The sequence below is a fragment of the Bufo bufo genome, chromosome 1 (assembly GCF_905171765.1).
Source record: "Bufo bufo chromosome 1, aBufBuf1.1, whole genome shotgun sequence".
NCBI lineage: Eukaryota > Metazoa > Chordata > Amphibia > Anura > Bufonidae > Bufo > Bufo bufo.
Genome location: NC_053389.1, coordinates 679744629 through 679765305, shown reverse-complemented (window position 1 = coordinate 679765305; position 20677 = coordinate 679744629). Strand labels below are relative to the sequence as shown.

Sequence of the window (20677 nt, the reverse complement as noted above, 5' to 3'; positions counted from 1 at the left end):
CTTGTTTGTCTTGGATCTCCTGCTTCTCCATTCATCTCTAAGCCAAGTACAAGTTGCCTGTTCTGTTTGTTGTTCTCTGGTGTGTTTTGGTTCTAGGCCTCAGGGAGACGTGGGTTTCTTCATCTGGGAAGTAACTAGATGTCTCGTCTCCTGCTACCTAGCCTAGGGCTCGTCAGTTTTAGCAGGGCCTAGGTATCCGGCGTATGAACATTTCCACCATCAGGATCTGCTTATACTGGCAGGAGTTAGGGAAAGGCCTAGGGATTACTAGGAGGTCACCATCCCTCTTCCTTAGCTTTTGAGGCCAAGACTGTTGTCTATTTCTTTTGTGTGTATCTGGTGTTTTCCCTTCCCCATTACTCGTGACACATACAGGCCAGCACGGAAAATATAACATGTATGTCCATTGTATGTAAAAGAGAATATTAAAAATGTTTATTACATGTAATTGTCTATATATGTTATCGTAAAAAAAAAAAAAAAAACATAAATTAGGCTACTTTCACACTTGTGTTTCTATTTTCCGGTATTGAGATCCTTCATAGTTTCTCAATACCCGAAAAAAAAACGCTTCAGTTTTGTCCCCATTCATTGTCAATGGGGACAAAACGTAACTGAACAGAACTGAAGGCTCCAAAATGCATTCCGTTCCGTTCTCATAGCATGCTGCGGTTTGCTTTCGGTAATGGGATGCAGAGCAAGACGGATCCGTCATGACCCATAATGCAAGTCAATAGGGAGGAATCCGTTGTCAGGTCAAAAAATGTGGAAGAAAAAAAATGTTAAAAATAAAAAATTCAAAATCGCTGATCAACTGTCCGAAGTTGATCAGCGGTGGGGTGTGCAATGCGCTAACAGTGGCCGGACGCTAAGAGTGCCGGCCACAGTCAGCGTACGCGCAAAAAATAAATAAAAAAATGCTTGTGCCCCCCAAAAAAAAAGTTGGGGGGGGGGCAGGGGGGCAAGCTGCAGCACCCCTGGGGGGGTCTAGGGTCCTGTGCTGTGGACCCCAGACACCCGATTTAGGGTGATGCAATCAGTAGTTTTTTCTTTTTTCTTCTCGCTAACTTTCCCTAAAATATCCCTGCCTAATCTAACTTGTCCCTAGCCTTTCCCTAATTACCTGGGTGCTGGGGCACAGATGGAGTTGTTGGGGTGCTGGCTCTGATGATCCTTGCGGCGATCCGACGTGCAGCGCTCCTCTCTCCTCGGCTCCCGGACACAAAAGGAGGAGGAGAGGAGCGCTGTGGTCATTTGAACCTCCCGCCCCTGCAGCCGGCCAATGAGGGCGATCCTGAGAGGTGATGTCACCATCACCACTCAGGATCTAAGGATGGTGATAGGTGGTGTGATAATATACCACCAATCACCATCCTGTTCCGGGTTATCGGGTCCCCAGAGATCCGAATAACCCGGAAACGCAGCAAACCGCAGGTCTGAATTGACGTGCGGTTTGCTGCGATCGCCGACATGGGTGGGGTCACAGGACCCCCCCGGCGCATTTAGCCAAGCTGCCTGCTCAATGATTTGAGCAGGCACCGAGTTCAGATCACCGCCCGCCAGTGATCAGAACTATACATGACGTATCGGTACGTCGTGTCCTTAAGTACCGGGACAACATGCCGTATCGGTACGTCATGTGTCCTGAAGAGGTTAAGAACAAGGGACAGGATCGTCTACAAAAGAAAACCCTTTCCTTTCTATGGCACAGTACATGCACAGTGTGAGAGAATTGTCCATTTGATTAATTGACCAGTATTTTTTGTCCTACCGCGCGGCAGAATCCATCTTTAATTTCAAGTCCATGTATCTGACAGAAGGAAATCCATTTGCTGAAATCTACCTGCTGATGAAAGGCTTTGTATTTTTTACTTTATTGTTGCTATCAAAACGAGGAAGAATAAATTATTCTTGCTGCTAAAAATTTGTTAATAGTGGAGCTGTGATGGAAGTCATAACCTTAAAGGGGTTATCCCACTTTGCATTTTCATACTTACCTGCTGCCAGCGCGCCGTTAACTTCCTGGATTCTGGCTGGGGGCGGGCTTCATCTTGATTGAAGTCTTCTCCCAGCCGGGCCGCGCGCTGGACTGAACGATCACGCCGCCGCGCATGCGCGATGGTGACTTATTCCTGGACAGTATAGTACAGAGCCGGCGATGTGCGCGTTCAGGACAGCGAGCGGCCCGGCCGGGAGAAAAGAAGGAGTCTTCTGCGCAAGCGCGGCCACCGGGATTCCGGAGAAGAGCATTGGCCATAACCAGGGGAGACCGAATGACAATAATGAGGTAAGTGGGGATGAATTTTATCCTAAACGGTGGGAATTTGTTAATCAAATATATTTTCAAAAATGATCACTGTCAAATCATTAACCGATTTAACAGTGATCATTATGATGGGATAACCCCTTTAATCTGAACAGTCCTGGCTAACCAGCAGGCTGTTTTACTATATTTACAGCGTCTTAGGCACACAAACGTATTTTTATTCCGTTTCCGTTCCGTTTTTTATTTGCGGATTGTATACGGAACCATTCATTTCAATGGGTCCGCAAAAAAATATATATAATGGAATTTACTCCGTGTGCATTCTGTTTCCGTTCTGCAAAAGAATAGAACATATCCTATTATTGTCCGCATTACGGACAAGGATAGGACTGTTCTATTAGGGGCCAGCTGTTTCATTCCGCAAAATATGGAATGCACACGGATGTCATCCGTATTTTTTGCAGTTCTGTTTTTTGGGATACATACGTCGTGTTTATGCAAGAGGCCTTACTGTGCATTTATGATTTTATTCTGTGAACTGACTTCTTCCAGGCGGCACGGTATTGTCCCAGACCTCTCTGGCCCCCATGTAAAACCAATATGTTCACCACATGTTTCCATCATCAGCTTAGCAGATTCATTTAGGTCATGCTAAAAACATCTACAAATGGAAGCCAAAGGCAGGACACATCTATCAGCCATTTACAGTGGATATCTGTCCAGTGTGTCCTTACGCCAGACAAAAACATGAACCACACAAGGTGTGTGAATCCAGCCTAAGACCACTGTAAGCCAAAATAGAGGAGGCACAAATCTTTCCATTGTAACTTTTATCTGTAAGTTCCAGTCCTGGTTTTGGCTTTTAAATACTGGTGCAAAATACTGATAGTGAGAAAGTGGCTTCAAGGGAACCTGTCACTCTGAAAATGCAGTGTAAGCTGCAGGCCGCATGTTATAGAGCAGGAGGAGCTGAGCAGATTAATGTATAGTTTTATGGGAAAAGATTCATTAATATTCCTGCTCTCTCGGCTTTGAAGTCCAGGAGACGGTCCTATCAGTGATTGACATCCTTCCTTCTATGACTGTGTATACAGAGATAGCTGTCAGTCACTGATAGGACCTTCCCTCTATGACTGTGTATACAGAGATAGCTGTCAGTCACTGCTAGGACCTTCCCTCTATGACTGTGTATACAGAGATAGCTGTCAGTCACTGCTAGGACCTTCCCTCTATGACTGTGTATACAGAGATAGCTGTCAGTCACTGCTAGGACCTTCCCTCTATGACTGTGTATACAGAGATAGCTGTCAGTCACTGATAGGACCTTCCCTCTATGACTGTGTATACAGAGATAGCTGTCAATCACAGATAGGACCTTCCCTCTATGACTGTGTATACAGAGATAGCTGTCAGTCACTGCTAGGACCTTCCCTCTATGACTATGTATACAGAGAGAGCTGTCAGTCACTGATAGGACCTTCCCTCTATGACTGTGTATACAGAGAGAGCTGTTAGTCACTGATAGGACCTTCCCTCTATGACTGTGTATACAGAGATAGCTGTCAGTCACTGATAGGACCTTCCCTCTATGACTGTGTATACAGATAGCTGTCAGTCACTGATAGGACCTTCCCTCTATGACTGTGTATACACAGATAGCTGTCAGTCACTGATAGGACCGCCTCCTGGACCTCAAAGCCCAGAATGAGCAGGGCTATAAATGTATAAATTACAGGTTATACTGAATCTTTTCTCATAAAACTATATATAAATCTGCTCAGCTCCTCCTGTATCACACGCTGCCTGCCACTTAAACTAGGGATCGACCGATTATCGGTTTTACCGATATTATCTGCCGATATTCAGTATTTTGACCGTTATCGGTATCGGCATCTATTTTGCCGATATTCTGATAACCTATTGGGAACTGTAATGACCGGCGTCACGCAAAGGGAGGGAAATGGGAAGGCCCTGTCCAAGGGAGAGGGAAAGGTGGTGACCCCTGACTCACCTTGCGTCTGGCACCTGACTGCCCTGACGTCCCTAGACGGGTTCCTCACCCGTACGCCGATCACGTGCCTAAACCCTGGCTTTCCCTAAGATGAGCCCTATGTAGTGAACGGAGCGGTGGGATCACTAGTCTGCACCACTGACACTAAGAGGAAAACACCAAGGAGAGGACAGACAATACAGACAAACATATAATCCCAGGTGGGCGACAACAGCAGACCACCAAGGCCCAACAGGGATCCGGAGGGTAACACTCTGGAACAACAACCAGGGAACACAGTTACACAGCTCCAGTGGGTCAGTATAGAAGTCCAGGCAGGAAGCTCTATATCTGGCAACCAGAGAAGGTGGGAGAGGGGAATATAAGGAGGTTGGGAGTGCTGGACAAGAAACAGCTGAGAAGAAGGAGCTACGGATCCCTGAGTGAGCCAAAAAGGGTTGCAAGGCAAACCCAGAAAGCTACCATAAAGAAACAGCACTATGTTTCTACATAGAGCGCGCAGCCACCCGCTGCGACTTCCTGACCCCGGGTATAACGGAGTCAGGCGTGGTTCTTGACACCCTCGTGACAGGAACACAGATTGCGCTGCTGTCAGTGCTCTCTGTGTTCCCTCAGCAGCACAGGGGAGAAGGAAGCAGTGTCTCTTTCCCCCTGTGCTGCCACCAATGAGAGGAAGGAGGACAAGAGGAGGGGAGGGGCTGTGGTCACTGCGCCACCAATGAAGAGAAATCTCTCATTCATTCATATACAGGAGGCGGGAGCTGACTGCAGAATCACATAGCCGGCTCCCGGCCTCTATGAGCTGTAGCTGCGATCTGCGGTAGTTAACCCCTCAGGTGCCGCGGATCGCAGCTACCGCTCATAGAGGTCGGGAGCCGGCTATGTGATTCTGCAGCCAGCTCCCGCCTCCTGCACCCCCCCCCCCCAAAGCCCCCCAGTATTAATCATTGGTGGCGCAGGTTCTAGTCCCTAAGGGGGCTAAAAGTAAAAAAAAAACAAAAAAAAAAAACACCAAAATATTAAGTATAAAAAATTACAAAAAAAAAAAATACACGCTAACAATAAACATATTACATTTTCAGCAGATTTGTGTAGGATTTTTTTTTTTTTAAAATGAAAATTCCCCGAATAAGCTATCGGCATGAACGTTCACAAATTATCGGTATCTGTATCTGTCCTAAAAAAATCAATATCGGTCGATCCCTAACTCAAACACCAATTTTTCTTTTCTTAAAGAGGACCTTTCACTACTGTAGAAACTAAAAACGAACTATATCAGTGGGCAGAGCGGCGCCCAGGGGTCCCCCTGCACTTACTAGTATGTCTGGGCGCCGCTCCGTTCGCCCGGTATAGGCTCCGGTGTCTGCGCTCCCTCTGACTGATTTCTTGTATGAGGCGTGTCCCTTGCTGCAGCGCTGGCCAATCGCAGCGCACAGCTCATAGCCTGGGACTCCCGGAGCCTATACCGGGCGAACGGAGCGGCACCCAGACATACTAGTAAGTGCAGGGGGACCCCTGGGCACCACTCTGCCCACTGATATAGTTAGTTTTTAGTTTCTACAGTAGTGAAAGGTCCTCTTTAAAGGGGTATTTTTATCTGGGACGTTGAGGGCATATCGCTAGGGAACTGCTCCTGTGTCCAGAACAGGCCCCCGAAGTGCAGGGAGCGCAGGTACACCTACACGATCACCCTCCGTTCACTGCTGGGGAATTTCCAAAGCTAGCCTAGCGCTATCGCTTCAAGCGATGCTTGGAGAGGCGGCCGTGCATACGCAGCTGGCCCTCTATTCTCCGCTATGGGACTCATAGAAACAGCTGAGCGCTCACTCTGCTGTTTTTTTGAGACTCCCATTGCCGTGAATGTTGAGCATACCGCGCAAGCACTGCCACCTCTCCATTCACTGCAATGGGACTGCTGGAAATATCTGCACCAGCGCTGGGCTAGTTTCGGAACTCCCATAGCGGTGAACAGAGGGTGGTCATGGGTGCTCTGTGGGGGCCCAGTTCTGGAGCCAGAGACCCAGAGGTGGGACGCACACTTATCTGTCAGTGACAGCATATCCTAGTGATGGGAATACTAAGGGGGCTATCCTTGCTTTTTTGAAAGCCCCAGCGTCTTCAGACTTGGTGGAGGAATGATCGTGTCTCCTGGAGTTACCGCTCTGTTGTTCCCAAAATGCTGCCATGTCTACTGCGCTCTGACTCCATGCGGGCTCTAACGCTTGGGTTCCTACTAGTCGGTTTCGTTTGGAGTCTTCATGTTCACCGGCATTAGGGTCCATTCACACGTCCGTATTTCTCGGGCTGTATCCATTCTGCAATTTTGTAGAACAGGTGCCGATCCCTTCATTTCAATGGGGCCGCGTAGTTCCTTTCCGAGGCCCCGCAAAAAAGATAGAGCAATCGCAGACAAGAATGGGCATTTCTATCATAGTGCCGGCCATGTGTGGTCTGCAAAGTGCAGAACGCACACGGTCGCTATTCATGTTTTGCGGTTCCGCAGTTTGCGTCTGAATGAGCCCTTATACAGCTGAACAGGAAGGTTTGGGAACACATCCGGTGGGAACTGAGCAGAAGAGCTTACAGTCTGTTCCAGTACAGAGAAAACTATCTTACCTCCACAGGGATCTTCAGAACAGCAAGGCGAGCCCCGTCAAAGACAAAGGTGGAAATCAGACAAGAAACCTGCAATGGCTAGAGGCTGCTGAGGTTTTTAAAACGCATTACATCCTAAAAAGAAACATGCGGTTTTTGCAGGTATTTTGTTGCTATCAGGTAGATGTGAATGCTCCCGGAGACATTCCCATCACTGTAAGCACAGGTCACGTGATGCGCAGTCCTCTGCAGGGACAAGGTCAGCCCAGTCCCACGGGTTGGTATTCTCGCCAGACCGAGGATTTGAATCGGCAGCCACCTGATCACGCATGCGCAGTCCCTCATTCCTATTTGAGGCGTGGATTAGCTTTGAAGCTGTCATTCCGGCCGTTACCTTGGTAATGCGTGACGTCATCACTACCAGCCAATCGCTATGCGGGGAGATGTGTTCTCGAGGCAAATTTGAAAAGTTAGTGCGGCTGAGGAGCGGAAACGGTTGCTGCAGCGGCAGCGGAGAGCCAGATATCCAACGAAGGGAGCGGAGCGGCCGCCGCCATCATGAGAAGAAGGTGAGCGATAATTAGGGCATTAATTGCTGTAACCCATTGGATGCCGGGCCGGCCAATGTCCGGTAAGGCTGTGTACTGACTGTGCGGTTTATTGGAGGGTGTGAGACCTGCACATGAAGCACAGCCATCAGATGCTGCATAGAGGGTGCCGGGGCTAGTGTGCTATCTGTCATGGCGCGTGGGGTTTGGTGCCCCCATTTATACCCCTTTTGGTAAATATTTGCTTTGCATACAATCTGTTGTTGAAATGTAGAACTACAAGGCCCAGCATGGACTGCCAGCCTCCTGGTGCAGGCTGTATATGGCTGGCACTGTGCCACTCCTCCGAAACTTTCCACTCAGTTTCTATCAAAGAGGCCTTTGTTGTAATGCAAGACGCAGCAGAGCTAGATGTGTGTATTGTGTGCAAATGATGTAGTGCTGGTGGAGACTATCAGATGTCTGCTGTCATGTGCATGTGAGGGGGCCAGCAACTTCTACAGGGAATTACAGATGATCTGTCCCCCCAAATACAGTGTGTTATACAGCAGGAGGAGCAGATTGGTAGATGTGTGTTTTCTGGGAAAAGAGTTAGTAAAACTTGTAATTTATACATTTATATCTGTCAGTCACTGATAGCTGTACACGGGGGAGGTGTTATCACTGATAGCATTCTCTGTGTAAGTGTGTATACATAGATAGCTGTCAGTCACTGATAGCTGTACACGGGGGAGGTGATATCAGTGATGGCATTCTCTGTGTAAGTGTGTATACATAGATAGCTGTCAGTCACTGATAGTTGTACACGGGGGAGGTGTTATCACTGATAGCATTCTCTGTGTAAGTGTGTATACATAGCTGTCAGTCACTGATAGTTGTACACGGGGCAGGTGTTATCAGTGATTGATAGCATTTTCTGTGTAAGTGTGTATACATAGATAGCTGTCAGTCATTGATAGTTGTACATGGGGCAGGTGTTATCAGTGATTGGTAGCATTCTCTGTGTAAGGGCTTGTTCACACGACCGTATGTATTTTGCGGTCCGCAGAAGACGGATCCGCAAAAAATACGGATGACGTCCGTGTGCTTTCCATATTTTGCGTAACGGAACAGCTGGCCCTTAATAGAACAGTACTATCCTTGTCCGTAATGCAGGCAATAATAGGACATGTTCTATTTTTTTGCAGAACGGAAATATGGAAACGGAATGCACACGGATTTATTTTTGTGGACCCATTGAAATGAATGCTTCCGTATACGCTCCGCAAAAAAAAAAAAAAAATGGAACGGACACGGAAAGTCATTGATAACTGTACACGGGGAGGTGTTATCTCTGTGTTAGGCCTCATGCACACGAACGTTGTTTGTTTCCGTTCCATTATTTTTTTTGCCGATAGGATGCGGACCCATTCATTTCAATGGGTCTGCAAAAAATGTGCGTCCACATCAGTATGTCCGTTCTGTAGTCCCACAAAGAAAATAGAACATGTCCTATTCTTGTCTGTTTTAGGCATTAAATCTGTTACAATGGAGCCAAAAAAAAATAATATCCGGGTGGCATACAGATTTTTTTTTTTCGCGGTTCCGCAAAAAAAGGGGGTTCAGATTCTCTACAAAGGGATGTTCTGGTTATTTCAAGTCATCCCCTATCCACAGAACTGTTGGGACCCCACTGATCACGAGACAGGGGCCTCCTGAAATGAGTGAAGGTGAAGCACGCACACCTCTCACCTCTGTGTGACTGCTGGAAATGGCTAGGAAGCTTTTCTCCTCTTCTTTCCCCCAGTGAATCCGAGCAGACGCTGCAGTGGTCCCCAGTCTTTGGTTACAAGCGGCCAGTGTGTGACTCCTTCAGCCAATCAGTGGCCACCGCTGTCACTTGTACTTTACTGGTATCACTGCCCAGCGCCCATACTGGCCATGTGTAAGCAAAGACCAAGAGGACCATCACCGTCCCAGTGCTGAATTGCTGGGGGTCGGCAGTGCTTCTTTTATGTTTTATGACATTTGCAGTTATTTAAAGGGGTATTCCCATCTCAGAGCCAGACAATATGGGCATACCACCTCTGGGACCCGCACCTACAAGGAGAACGCAGCGGGGAAAGCTGTGGCTGGAGGACCCCGGATTTCCCGGGGTCCATCCACCACCAAGCGCTGCTCCCATAGAAGTGAATGGAGGACGGCTGCGCGTGCATTTCCCTGCTACGTTCTCATTGTAGGTGCGGGTCCCAGAGGTCCCAGTGCATTGTATGTATCTGCACTTGCTTGCGGATGCAATGTGTTTTTCACTGTAGCCCCATTCACTTCTATGGGGCCAGGGCTGCGTGAAAAACCCAGAATATAGAACATGCTGCGTTTTTCACGCAACGCAGAACTGATGTGTGAAAAAAACCCACTCATGTACACAGACCCATTGAAATGAATGGGTCAGGATTCAGTGCGGGTGCTATGCGTTCACGTCACGCATTGCACCTGCGCAGAAAACTCGCTCATGTGGACGGGGCCGATTTGTCTGGGACAGAAGAATATTGAGCGATCGTCACTGATGTAAGCAGACAGTGTACAGGAGAGAGAAGACGTGCTCGGCTCTTGTGCTCTGTGGGGAGTTGTAGTTCTAGAGGATTTGCTAGTCAGTAGGTGGCGGCCATTAATGCTCAGGAATTTAGTTTCCTAGGTAAATATTAACACATGTACTTTGCAGCGTTGTTCCTATATGTTTATCCTCACACTAGAGTGTAAGTGAATGAGCTGTGTCACAGCCGGTGGTGGGGAGCGATGCTGTGAAGGAGCCACAGAGCTTAGTGCTCCAGCCCCTTCATTGTATGATCAGTGCCTGACGACACGTTCCAGGGATATGCTGTCACTATGGAGGCAGAACCTCTTGTATTGTACTTTTCCTCTGTAGCCGGGTGAACGTCGCCCAGTCTCCAGCCGCAGTTATTTCCAGGAGCCAATACACTCGCCCATCTTCTGTGTGTGCCCATGACCCCTCCAGCAGCTGGCATCCTGTGTGCAGGTGTACTGCTTCCCTTCCTGTCCAGTACGGGGTCAGGAGTAATGGCGTCTCCTGGTGTGGACTCCAGCACTCCGCACACACTGGAGCTGTTCTATACGGATTGTAGAAGAACAACAATTCAGGTGGCCCAGCGTTTTGCTCAGGCTCCCCTCAGATACAGCAGCATAAAACTGGGGGTTGTCCTTCCATATATATCACACCCATATATGTCCTTCCGTTAATTTCTAATTGGCGGGGGTCCAACACTTGGCACCCCTGCCGATCAGCTGTGTGAAGAGGAGGCAGCGCTCCATGTAATCGCTACTTCATGGTCATTACTCTACGCATCGTCTCCTGTGGAGCGGTGGCGTAGTGTTATTACAAGTTCTCGTGCTATTCAAGTGAATGGAGTCAGTACCGGTCGTTACACTGCAGACGATCAGTGTAATGAAGAGGAAGCAGTGCTTGCATGGAGCGCTGCCCCCTTTTTAAATCAGCTGATCAGTGGGTGCCAATTAGGTCATCAATATATATGGCAAGACAACCCCTTTAATGGCGTGTACACATAGTGGAATCATGTTGTCATGTTTAGGTGTGGGAGGGAAAGGGATGAGGGAATAAGGCCTGGGAACTAGGGAAAGGAGATGGACACCTCCTAGTAAAACCCTGACCACCTACCATTATGAACAGACCCCAGAGGTAGGTGACTTCATACACAGGAATACCTAATGTCCTAACTCACCCTATAGGACCCTGGTACTAATGTCAGGACTAAGACAACCTGTTCCTCCAAAAGGAAGGACGAACAGGAGTCTCCCCTCAGGCCTTAAAGAGGACCTTTCACCTATTCTTACCCTATGAACTAAGTATACAGCCATGTGGAGCGGCGCCCGGGGATCTCACTGCACTTACTATTATCCCCGGGCGCCGCTCCGTTCTGCCGCTATGCCCTCCGGTATCTCCGCTCACTAAGTTATAGTAGGCGGAGATACCAGTCCCTAAGTTATGGTAGGCGGAGTCTGCCCTAGCGCTGGCCAATCGCAGCGCAGAGCTCACAGCCTGTGAGGTTATTTTCTCCCAGGCTGTGAGCTCTGCAATGCGATTGGCCAGCGCTAGGGCAGACTCCGCCTACCATAACTTAGGGAACGGAGATACCGGAGGGCATAGCAGGAGAACGGAGCGGCGCCCAGGGATAATAGTAAGTGCAGTGAGATCCCCGGGCGCCGCTCCACATGGCTGTATACTTAGTTCATAGAGTAAGAATAGGTGAAAGGTCCTCTTTAAGGCTGCGTTCACACGGGCGAGTACAATGCGGTAGGTGAACGCATAGCACCCGCACTGAATCCCGACCCATTCATTTCAATGGGGCTGTTCAGATGAGCGGTGATTTTCACGCATCACTTGTGCGTTGCGTGACAATCGCAGCATGCTCTATATTCTGCGTTTTTCACGCAACGCAGGCCCCATAAAAGTGAATGGGGTTGCGTGAAAATCGCAAGCAAGTGCGGATGCGGTGCGATTTTCACGCATGGTTGCTAGGTGACAGTCTATTCACTATATTATTTTCCCTTATAACATGGTTATAAGGGAAAATAATAGCATTCTGAATACAGAATGCTTAGTAGGTGATCAATTGAGGGTTAAAAAAAAAAAAATTAACTCACCTTCTCCTCTTGTTCGCGTAGTTCCCGGTCTCCTCTTTACTTCTTTAATGATGAGCTGTGGGCTAAAGGACCTGTGGTGACGTCAGATCACATGCTCCAATCACATGGTCTATCACCACAGTGATGGACCATGTGATTGGAGCATGTGATCTGACGTCACCACAGGTCCTTTAGCCCACAGCTCATCATTAAAGAAGTAAAGAGGAGACCGGGAACTACGCGAACAAGAGGAGAAGGTGATTTAATTTTTATTTATTTTTTTAACCCTCAATTGATCACCTACTAAGCATTCTGATTTCAGAATGCTATTATTTCCCCTTATAACCATGTTATAAGGGAAAGTAATAACATCTACACAACACCGAACCCAAACCTGAACTTCTGTGAAGAAGTTCGGGTCTGGGTACCACAGTCGGTTTTTTATCACGCCGCGTGCAAAACACATTGCACCCGCACGATAAAAACTGAACATCTGAACGCAATCGCAGTCAAAACTGACTGCAATTGCATTCCTACTCGCGCGGGTTTGCCGCTATACACCGGGACGCATCCGGACCTAATTCGGACACGCTCGTGTGGACCCAGCCTAATACAAATGACAGGGAAATGCAACATACAAAATAACCCAAACAAAATACAAAAGGGAAAGAAAACACTTAACTTCAAGAGGCTATGGCAGCACCAGGAACTCAGTTGAAATCCACACACCAGCAATCCACAACTCCAACAGCCGCTATAAACCGCACAGCATAGTGGGAGAAACAACCATAAATAGAGAAGGTAAAATGACCCTAATAGCCACACCTGGGGAAAGAAGGTGTGGCAATCGCCCGAAACGACAGACGTCATTTGATCCAAACGGAAAACATGTCAGATCAAACCACGTGTTACCAGTCTCACCGATCTCATGACACATGTGGACTTTAGTGCCGATTTGTGTGGTAGTTCATGTGTTCTACAGATGTGGAATCCACTTTGTAGAAAAAGTTGACCTGAATGCCACAGAAACAGCAGGGGATGGTGAATGGGGCTAAATCTGTAGTCAAATCCGTGGCCTGTCAAACTACAAATGTGAGGGACAGACATGTGGACAAATCCTAAGGGTGTTTTTCAGTCATGGTTCCCCTGAAGGCGGCAGGAGCTGTCTCTTTCACACGTGTTACTGAAATAGTTGTGCAGTTTCAGCAGCGTTTGCATGGCTTTCTGCAAGCCCCGTTCACATGAATATGAGGCCGTCACACACATTCAAGTGAACATAGGCCTCATGCACATAATTTTAACGGGTCCGCAAAAAATGCGGGCCGCACACGATGTCCTATTCTTGTCTGTTTTAGGCATTGTTACAATGGATCCGCCCAAAAAAACGGGTGGCATACGGATGTCATCAGTTTTTATTTTTTTTTGTGGACCGCAAAACACATACGGTTGTGTGCATGTAGCCTTAGGCTCTATTCACACGTCCGTGATGTGTTGCGGACCCGCAAATTGCGGGTCCGCAACACACCAGCCCGTCACCCCCATTGAAATGCCTATTCTTGTCCGCAAGCTGCGGACAAGAATAGGACATGCTCTATCTTTTTGCGGAGCTGCGTACCCAAAATCGGGGGCGCGCTCCGCAATTGCGGCTGCAGACAGCACACTGTGTGCTGTCCGCATCCATTCCGTCCCCATAGAGAATGAATGGGTCCGCACACTTTCCGCAAAATTGCGGAAAGGATGCGGACCCATTTTGCGGACGTGTGAATGGAGCCTAAGGCTGCGATCTCATCAGAGTTGTGATATCCGTGGTTCTACACCACTAAAGAGCAGAACAATAGAAATGCCGGATTGGGCACATGGCTGAATTGAACAAAACCCAGTAAATATAAAGGGTCATGTTTGGGAGCAAAAATTGTATCTTACTGGTATTTTAAAGAGCCATCTGCAAGTTAGGCCCTGAACAGAGCCTCTGGCGCCAAAGTAAAATAAGGCCTGAGGGAGGAAAAGGTTGGGTTCTTCCATAGTGTAAAAAAAAAAAAAAGTGTGATGCCCGTTGCTGTATTGCATTGCTGTTCATTTTAATGGGTCCGGAGATGCGGAATGGAAGAACGGAAGCACTACGGAGTGCCTTCTGGGGTTCCGTACCGTGCTTCCGCACCACAAAAAGATAGAACGGAAGGATCGCGGACCCATTCAAGTGAATGGGTCTGCGATCCCCATGCGCCTGCCCCACGGACAGTGCCCGTGCATTGTGAAGCGCAATTTGCGGTCCACAGCACAGGCTTCACACGTTCGTGTGAACGAGCCCTAAAACTGTTTTAGGCCTATTGCACACGACCGTATGGCTTTTTCAGTGTTTTGCGGTCCGTTTTTCACAGATCCGTTGTTCCGTTTTTTGTTTCCGTTGTGTTTTTGTTCCGTTTTTCCGTTCCATTTTTCCGTATGGCATATACAGTATACAGTAATTACATAGATAAAATTGGGCTGGGCATAACATTTTCAATAGATGGTTCAGCAAAAAACAAAACGGAAGACATACGGATGCATTTCCGTATGTGTTCTGTTTTTTTTGCGGACCCATTGACTTGAATAGAGCCACGGAACGTGATTTGCGGGCAATAATAGGACATGTTCTATGTTAAAACGGAACGGAAATACGGAAACGGAATGCATACGGAGTACATTCCGTTTTTTTTGCGGAACCATTGAAATGAATGGTTTGGTATACGGAACACAAAAAACAACCAGTAAACGGGGGAAAAAAAACGGCCGTGTGCAGGAGGCCTTAGGGTGCGTCCATTCATATTAAAGGGCCTTTTGAGTTTGTTTTAATAAAATTTTTAAGTCTCATTTTATTAGGGCACTTTGTGAAGAAGGGAGGTGGACATCTGCTTTTTGCCTTCTCTGTGGTTCTATGTAACCAGAAATGGTGACTTTGTGTAGAATGTATAATTGCTGTGTGCATGTTACCTGTATGGTGACGTCCAGAACTCCCATCCTCCGTGGATCCCTCTTTTCTCCTTGGCTATAGCTGTGCAGTGGTCCGGGGGGGGCTGCTGTGAGAAGACACTGGAGGAACCCTGCGGCCCCTTCATTTTCAGGACTGCTGGGGACTTTAGCACTGCAGGTTGATATCTTGATGTTAGTGGTAGTGGTTATCTGCCTTAGCTGCTGTTCACATCTGCGTTCAGCCTTTCCGTTCTCCTGCTCCGTTATAGGAGCAGGAGAACAGAAAGGACGGATTCGGCTCATAACTGAGCCGAGCAGAGCCTACGGACCTAATAGACCCCCATAGACTATAATGGGGTCCGTAAGGTTTCCGCTCAGAGGATGATTTTGGAGTGGAGACAAATGCATGCAGGACTTTTGTCTCCGCTCCAAAATTATCTTCTGAGCGGAAACCTAACGGACCCCATTATAGTCTATGGGGGTCTATTAGGTCCGTAGGCTCCGCTCGGCTCAGTTATGAGCCGAATCCGTCCTTTCCGTTCTCCTGCTCTTTTAACGGAAGAACGGAAAGTCTGAACGCTGATGTGAACATAGCCTTAGCCGCTGTTCACCTCTGCGTTGGTGTCCGCTGTATGACGGGTCCTTCACAGCTTGACTTCCATTTCTCTGCTCCTATGACATTCATTATGCAGATGTTCACCAAGGCATTATGGGGCACCCGTTAGATCAGTGGGTTTATGCTGGTGGTCTTCCATAACTCAGATCTGGCTAATGAGTCAGGGTTGTTATTGTGCCCCTTAATAGCCCAACCTGCTGTAGGACAGAGGATGCAGCTTTCAGGCTCATGCACATGAACGTATTTTTGGTCCCATTCGCTTCAATGGGGCCGCAAAAGATGGACGCATCCGTATGTCGGTTCCGCAGCACCGTTTTATGGACAAGTATAGGACTGTTTTATTAGGGCTCATACACACTAACATATTTTTTTGCCATATCCGTTCCGTTTTTTGCGGCCCGTATGCGGAACCATTCACTTCAATGGGGCTACAAACAATGGGAATGACTCGGTGTGCAATCCGTGTCCATATGTCCACATGGCTGTTCCACAAAAAAAATAGAACGTCCTGTTATAGTCCACATTACGGACATGGATAGGACTTTACTGTTCTATTAGGGGCCGGCCCTTTCGTTCCGCAAAATGCGGAATGCACACTGCCGGTATACGTGTTTCGTGGATTCGAGATTTGAGGACCGCAAAAACGGATGTGTTCCTGAGCCCTTACAGAAATCTTATGGCAGGATATTCTGGACAGAAGAAGCCGTCTCAGGGTTTGGTTAGCAGAGGTGAGCACATGAGGAACCCAGGACTTTGATAGGACTTCACACCTTATTAATGTCTTGGGCTGTGCATGTTTAGACCTTGGGGTTGGTTGGTTCATGTGTAAACTGAATACAAACCCTCCCCAGACGGCGTGAGAGCGTTTGGAGTGATCTCATCTTGCCCGTCTGCGGGTGGGGCAGCGAGTGCTTATTATATCTCATTGCAGCCGTTACATTCCTCTTTCATGTGCTCATGTACAGCGGAGCAGCAGAGACGTGTTTCACGTGCACAATATCTTCTTATGTCCTCCATTGTTCAACAAATACCAGCCAGACAGGGGCAGAAGACACTTTCTTCCCTCTGTTTGAGTAACATAACCCTGTGGATGCAGATAACATGTATGTCAGGAGCTTTCCTGGTGTACACGCTAAACCCACTAGTCACATAGCTGATTATGGATCCTGTCAGAGCGCTGCTGATTATGGATCCCGTCTGCCCTTTGTGTAGTTGACCAGCAATTTTTTATGTCTTAATATCCCAATGTGTTCTTCTTGTCCCTTGTGTGTTTTAGCGAGGCGATTGCCGCGGAGTCAGTGGCCTGCTTCAATTCTGCATTAGGTCGTCTTCGAGATATCTGGGAAGAAATTGGAATACCAGAAGACCAGAGACTGCAAAGGACAGATACAGTCAAGAGACATGTACATGTAAGTTCTCTCTTACTTTTTTCATTAAGGGAAAATACTTGCATGTTTGTATTTCCAGAGTCGCACAGAAAAATGTTGTAATATGGAGGCGCTCTCCTCTGGAAGCATTATTTCTAGGGGAGAATACCTCTGTAGAATAGTTTCATACGGCAGGACAATGTGTACTTGCGGCTCCGCAGTACAAGGTTTGGGGGGGCTCCGTGTGACTTTTTACAAGCTCCATGCACATCGCTCTGCCTAAAACAGAAGCCCTAAGGCCCCTTTCACACGGGCGAGTATTCCGTGCGGATGCGATGCGTGAGGTGAACGCATTGCACCCGCACTGAATACCGACCCATTAATTTCTATGGGGCTGTGCACATGGGCGGTGATTTTCACGCATCACTTGTGCGTTGCGTGAAAATCGCAGCATGCTCTATATTCTGCGTTTTTTCACGCAACGCAGGCACCATAGAAGTGAATGCAAGCAAGTGCGGATGCGGTGCGATTTTTCACGCACGGTTGCTAGGAGACGATCAAGATGGAGACCCGATCATTATTATTTTCCCTTATAACATGGTTATAAGGGAAAATAATAGCATTCTGCATACAAAATGCATTGTAAAACATCGCTGGAGGGATTAAAAAAATAAATAAAATTAACTCCCCTTAGTCCACTTGATCGCGTAGCCGGCATCTCCTTCTGTCTCCTTTGTTGAATAGGGCCTGTGGTGAGCATTAATTACAGGAACAGGACCTTTGATGACGTCGCTCCGGTCATCACATGGTACGTCGCATGATCTTTTACCATGGTGATGGATCATGTGATAACCGGAGTGACGTCATCAAAGGTCCTGTTCCTGTATTTAATGCTCACCACAGGTCCTGTTCAACAAAGGAGACAGAAGGAGATGCCGGGCTACGCGATCAAGTGGACTAAGGCTACTTTCACACCTGCGTTCAGGTGTCCGCTCGTGAGCTCCGTTTGAAGGGGCTCACAAGCGGCACTGAACGCAGCCGTCCAGCCCTGATGCATTCTCAGTGGAGGCGGATCCACTGAGAATGCATCCGCCTACCAGCGCTCAGCCTCCGCTCCGCTCAGTGAGCGGACACCTGAACGCTGCTTGCAGCGTTCGGGTGTCCGCCTGGCCGTGCGGAGGCGAGCGGATCCGTCCAGACTTATAATGGAAGTCAATGGGGACGGATCCGCTTGAAGATGACACCATATGGCTCAATCTTCAAGCGGATCCGTTCCCCATTGACTTTCAATGTAAAGTCTGAACGGATCCGCTCAGGCTACTTTCATACTTAGAAAATTTTCTAAGTTATAATGCAGACGGATCCGTTCTGAACGGATGCGAACGTCTGCATTATAGGAGCGGGTCCGTCTGGTGAAACATCAGACGGATCCGCTCCAAACGCTAGTGTGAAAGTAGCCTAAGGTGAGTTAATTATTTTTTTATTTTTTAACCCCTCCAGCGCTGTTTTACTATGCATTCTGTATTCAGAATGCTATTATTTTCCCTTATAATCTACAGAACACCGATCCCAAGCCCCAACTTCTGTGAAGAAGTTCGGGTACCAAACACGCGCGATTTTTCTCACGCGAGTGCAAAACGCATTAAAATGTTTTGCACTCGCGCGGAAAAATCGCGGGTGTTCCCGCCACGCACCCGCACATTTTCCCGTAACGCCCGTGTGAACCCAGCCTAAAGCAGATGTAAGTATAAGAGGAGTTTGGTGATTATGGTTTCTCGCTCATATCATTGGGAAACACAGAAGACCATGCGTTATTGCTGCTGCCACTAGGTGGCAACACTAAGCCAAAAAAAACGAGATTTTTGTGAACTCACCTGTAAAATCTTTCTCGCTTTATTCATTGGGGGACACAGCACCGTGGGTATAGCTTGCTGCTGCCACTAGAAGGCGACACTAGGCTGAAAGCTGTTAGCTCCTCCCCTGCAGGCTATACCCCCTCCAGCCTGGAGAGAGCATATCAGTTTGTGCTTCAGCAGTAGGAGAAACAGTACCGAAACAAAACACAACCAGTAAGGACCACTGCCCAACAAAAAAACCAAACCGGACACCAGCCCCAACCGGCAACTCGGACCCACTAGCCTCATAATAAAAGAAAAAATGGGTGGGTGCTGTGTCCCCCAATGAATAAAGCGAGAAAGAGATTTTACAGGTGAGTTCACAAAAATCTTGTTTTCTCGCTCATATCATTGGGGGACACAGGACCGTGGGACGTCCTAAAGCAGTCCCCGGGGCGGGAAACAACCACTGGCCCAGATCAAAACCAACTCCCTCCGGTAAGACACTACACTGCGGCCTGCAAAACTCTGCGGCCAAGAGCAGCATCCGCCGAGGCGAAAGAATGCACTCGGTAAAATTTCGTGAAGGTGTGTAAAGAGGACCAAGTCGCTGCCTTACACAATTGAGACGCCGAAGCGTGGTGAAGGTGAGCCCAAGAAGCCCCGACCACCCTGGTAGAGTGAGCCGTGATACCGGGAGGAGGAACCTTGCCCTTAGAGCGGTAGGCTTCTGCAATGGCCGATCTAATCCACCGAGCAATCGTCACCTTCAAGGCTGCCAAACCTTTACGAGGACCTTCCGAGATTACGAACAGGGAGTCCGTACGTCTAAAAGGGGCCACCACTGCCAGGTAGATCCGCAAGGCCCGTACCACATCCAGACGGTGGAGAGCCACCTCCCTAGGATGAGAAGGCTCAGGGCAAAAAGAGGGCAGAACAATGTCCTCATTAACATGAAACGCCGACACCACCTTCGGCAGGAAGGACGGCACTGTCCGGAGTACTACCTTGTCTTGATGAAACACCAAGAATGGCTCTTTGGACGAGAGAGCCGCCAGTTCCGACACCCGCCGGATGGAGGTAATTGCAACCAGAAATGCAACCTTCCATGAAAGCATGCGAAGGGAGACTGAACGCAGAGGTTCAAATGGCTCGGACTGGAGCGCTACCAGCACCAGATTCAGGTCCCAGGAATGCAACGGTGGCCGATAAGGGACTGCGGTGTGAGCCACTCCCTGTATGAAAGTCTTGACCGGACCCAACACCGCCAGTGTACGCTGGAAAAAAATGGAAAGAGCAGAAACCTGACCTTTCAGCGAACTCAGAGCTAGTCCCAGCTCTAAACCCGCCTGAAGGAAAGCCAGCACCGTAGGGAGGGAAAACTGCCTGGGAGGAAGATCCCTGTCCTCACAGAATTTGAGGAAAGATTTCCACGTCCGATAATAGATCTTGGCGGAGGAGGGCTTCCTAGCCCTAATCATCGTGCGAACAACCGCATCGGAGAAACCTCTTTGCTTCAACAGGAAGGTTTCAATAGCCATGCCGTTAAACGTAGCGTATTTAAACCCTGGTGGAAGACTGGGCCCTGTGAGAGCAGGTCGGGCCTGAGTGGAAGGGGCCACGGCACGTCTCCCAGAAGAAGAATGAGCTCTGAGTACCAAGCTCGACGAGGCCAGTCTGGGGCGATCAGAAGCGTCTGAATGCCCTCCATCCTGATTCTGCGTAGGATCCGAGGTAGGAGCGGTAACGGAGGGAACACGTACAGAAAAAAGAAAAACGCCACCCTGCAAAGCAGGGAGGTCTGCCTCCTACGACACTAAGCTAAAAACTGATATGCTCTCTCCAGGCTGGA

General features: G+C 48.4%; 1 protein-coding gene across 7 annotated transcripts in view; it reads left to right on the top strand.

Annotated features, from left to right (window-relative positions):
* Positions 1-7322: 7322 nt before the first annotated feature.
* The window catches only part of PRC1 (protein regulator of cytokinesis 1), a 39062-nt gene continuing 25707 nt past the window's right edge, over positions 7323-20677 (top strand). For all 7 annotated transcript variants that reach the window (XM_040414121.1, XM_040414122.1, XM_040414118.1 and 4 more), the window contains exons 1-2: positions 7323-7441; positions 16900-17032. In XM_040414121.1, the coding sequence (XP_040270055.1) occupies positions 7431-7441; positions 16900-17032 (144 nt within the window). In that variant the 5' untranslated portion in view covers positions 7323-7430. The remainder of the gene's footprint in view (positions 7442-16899; positions 17033-20677) is intronic.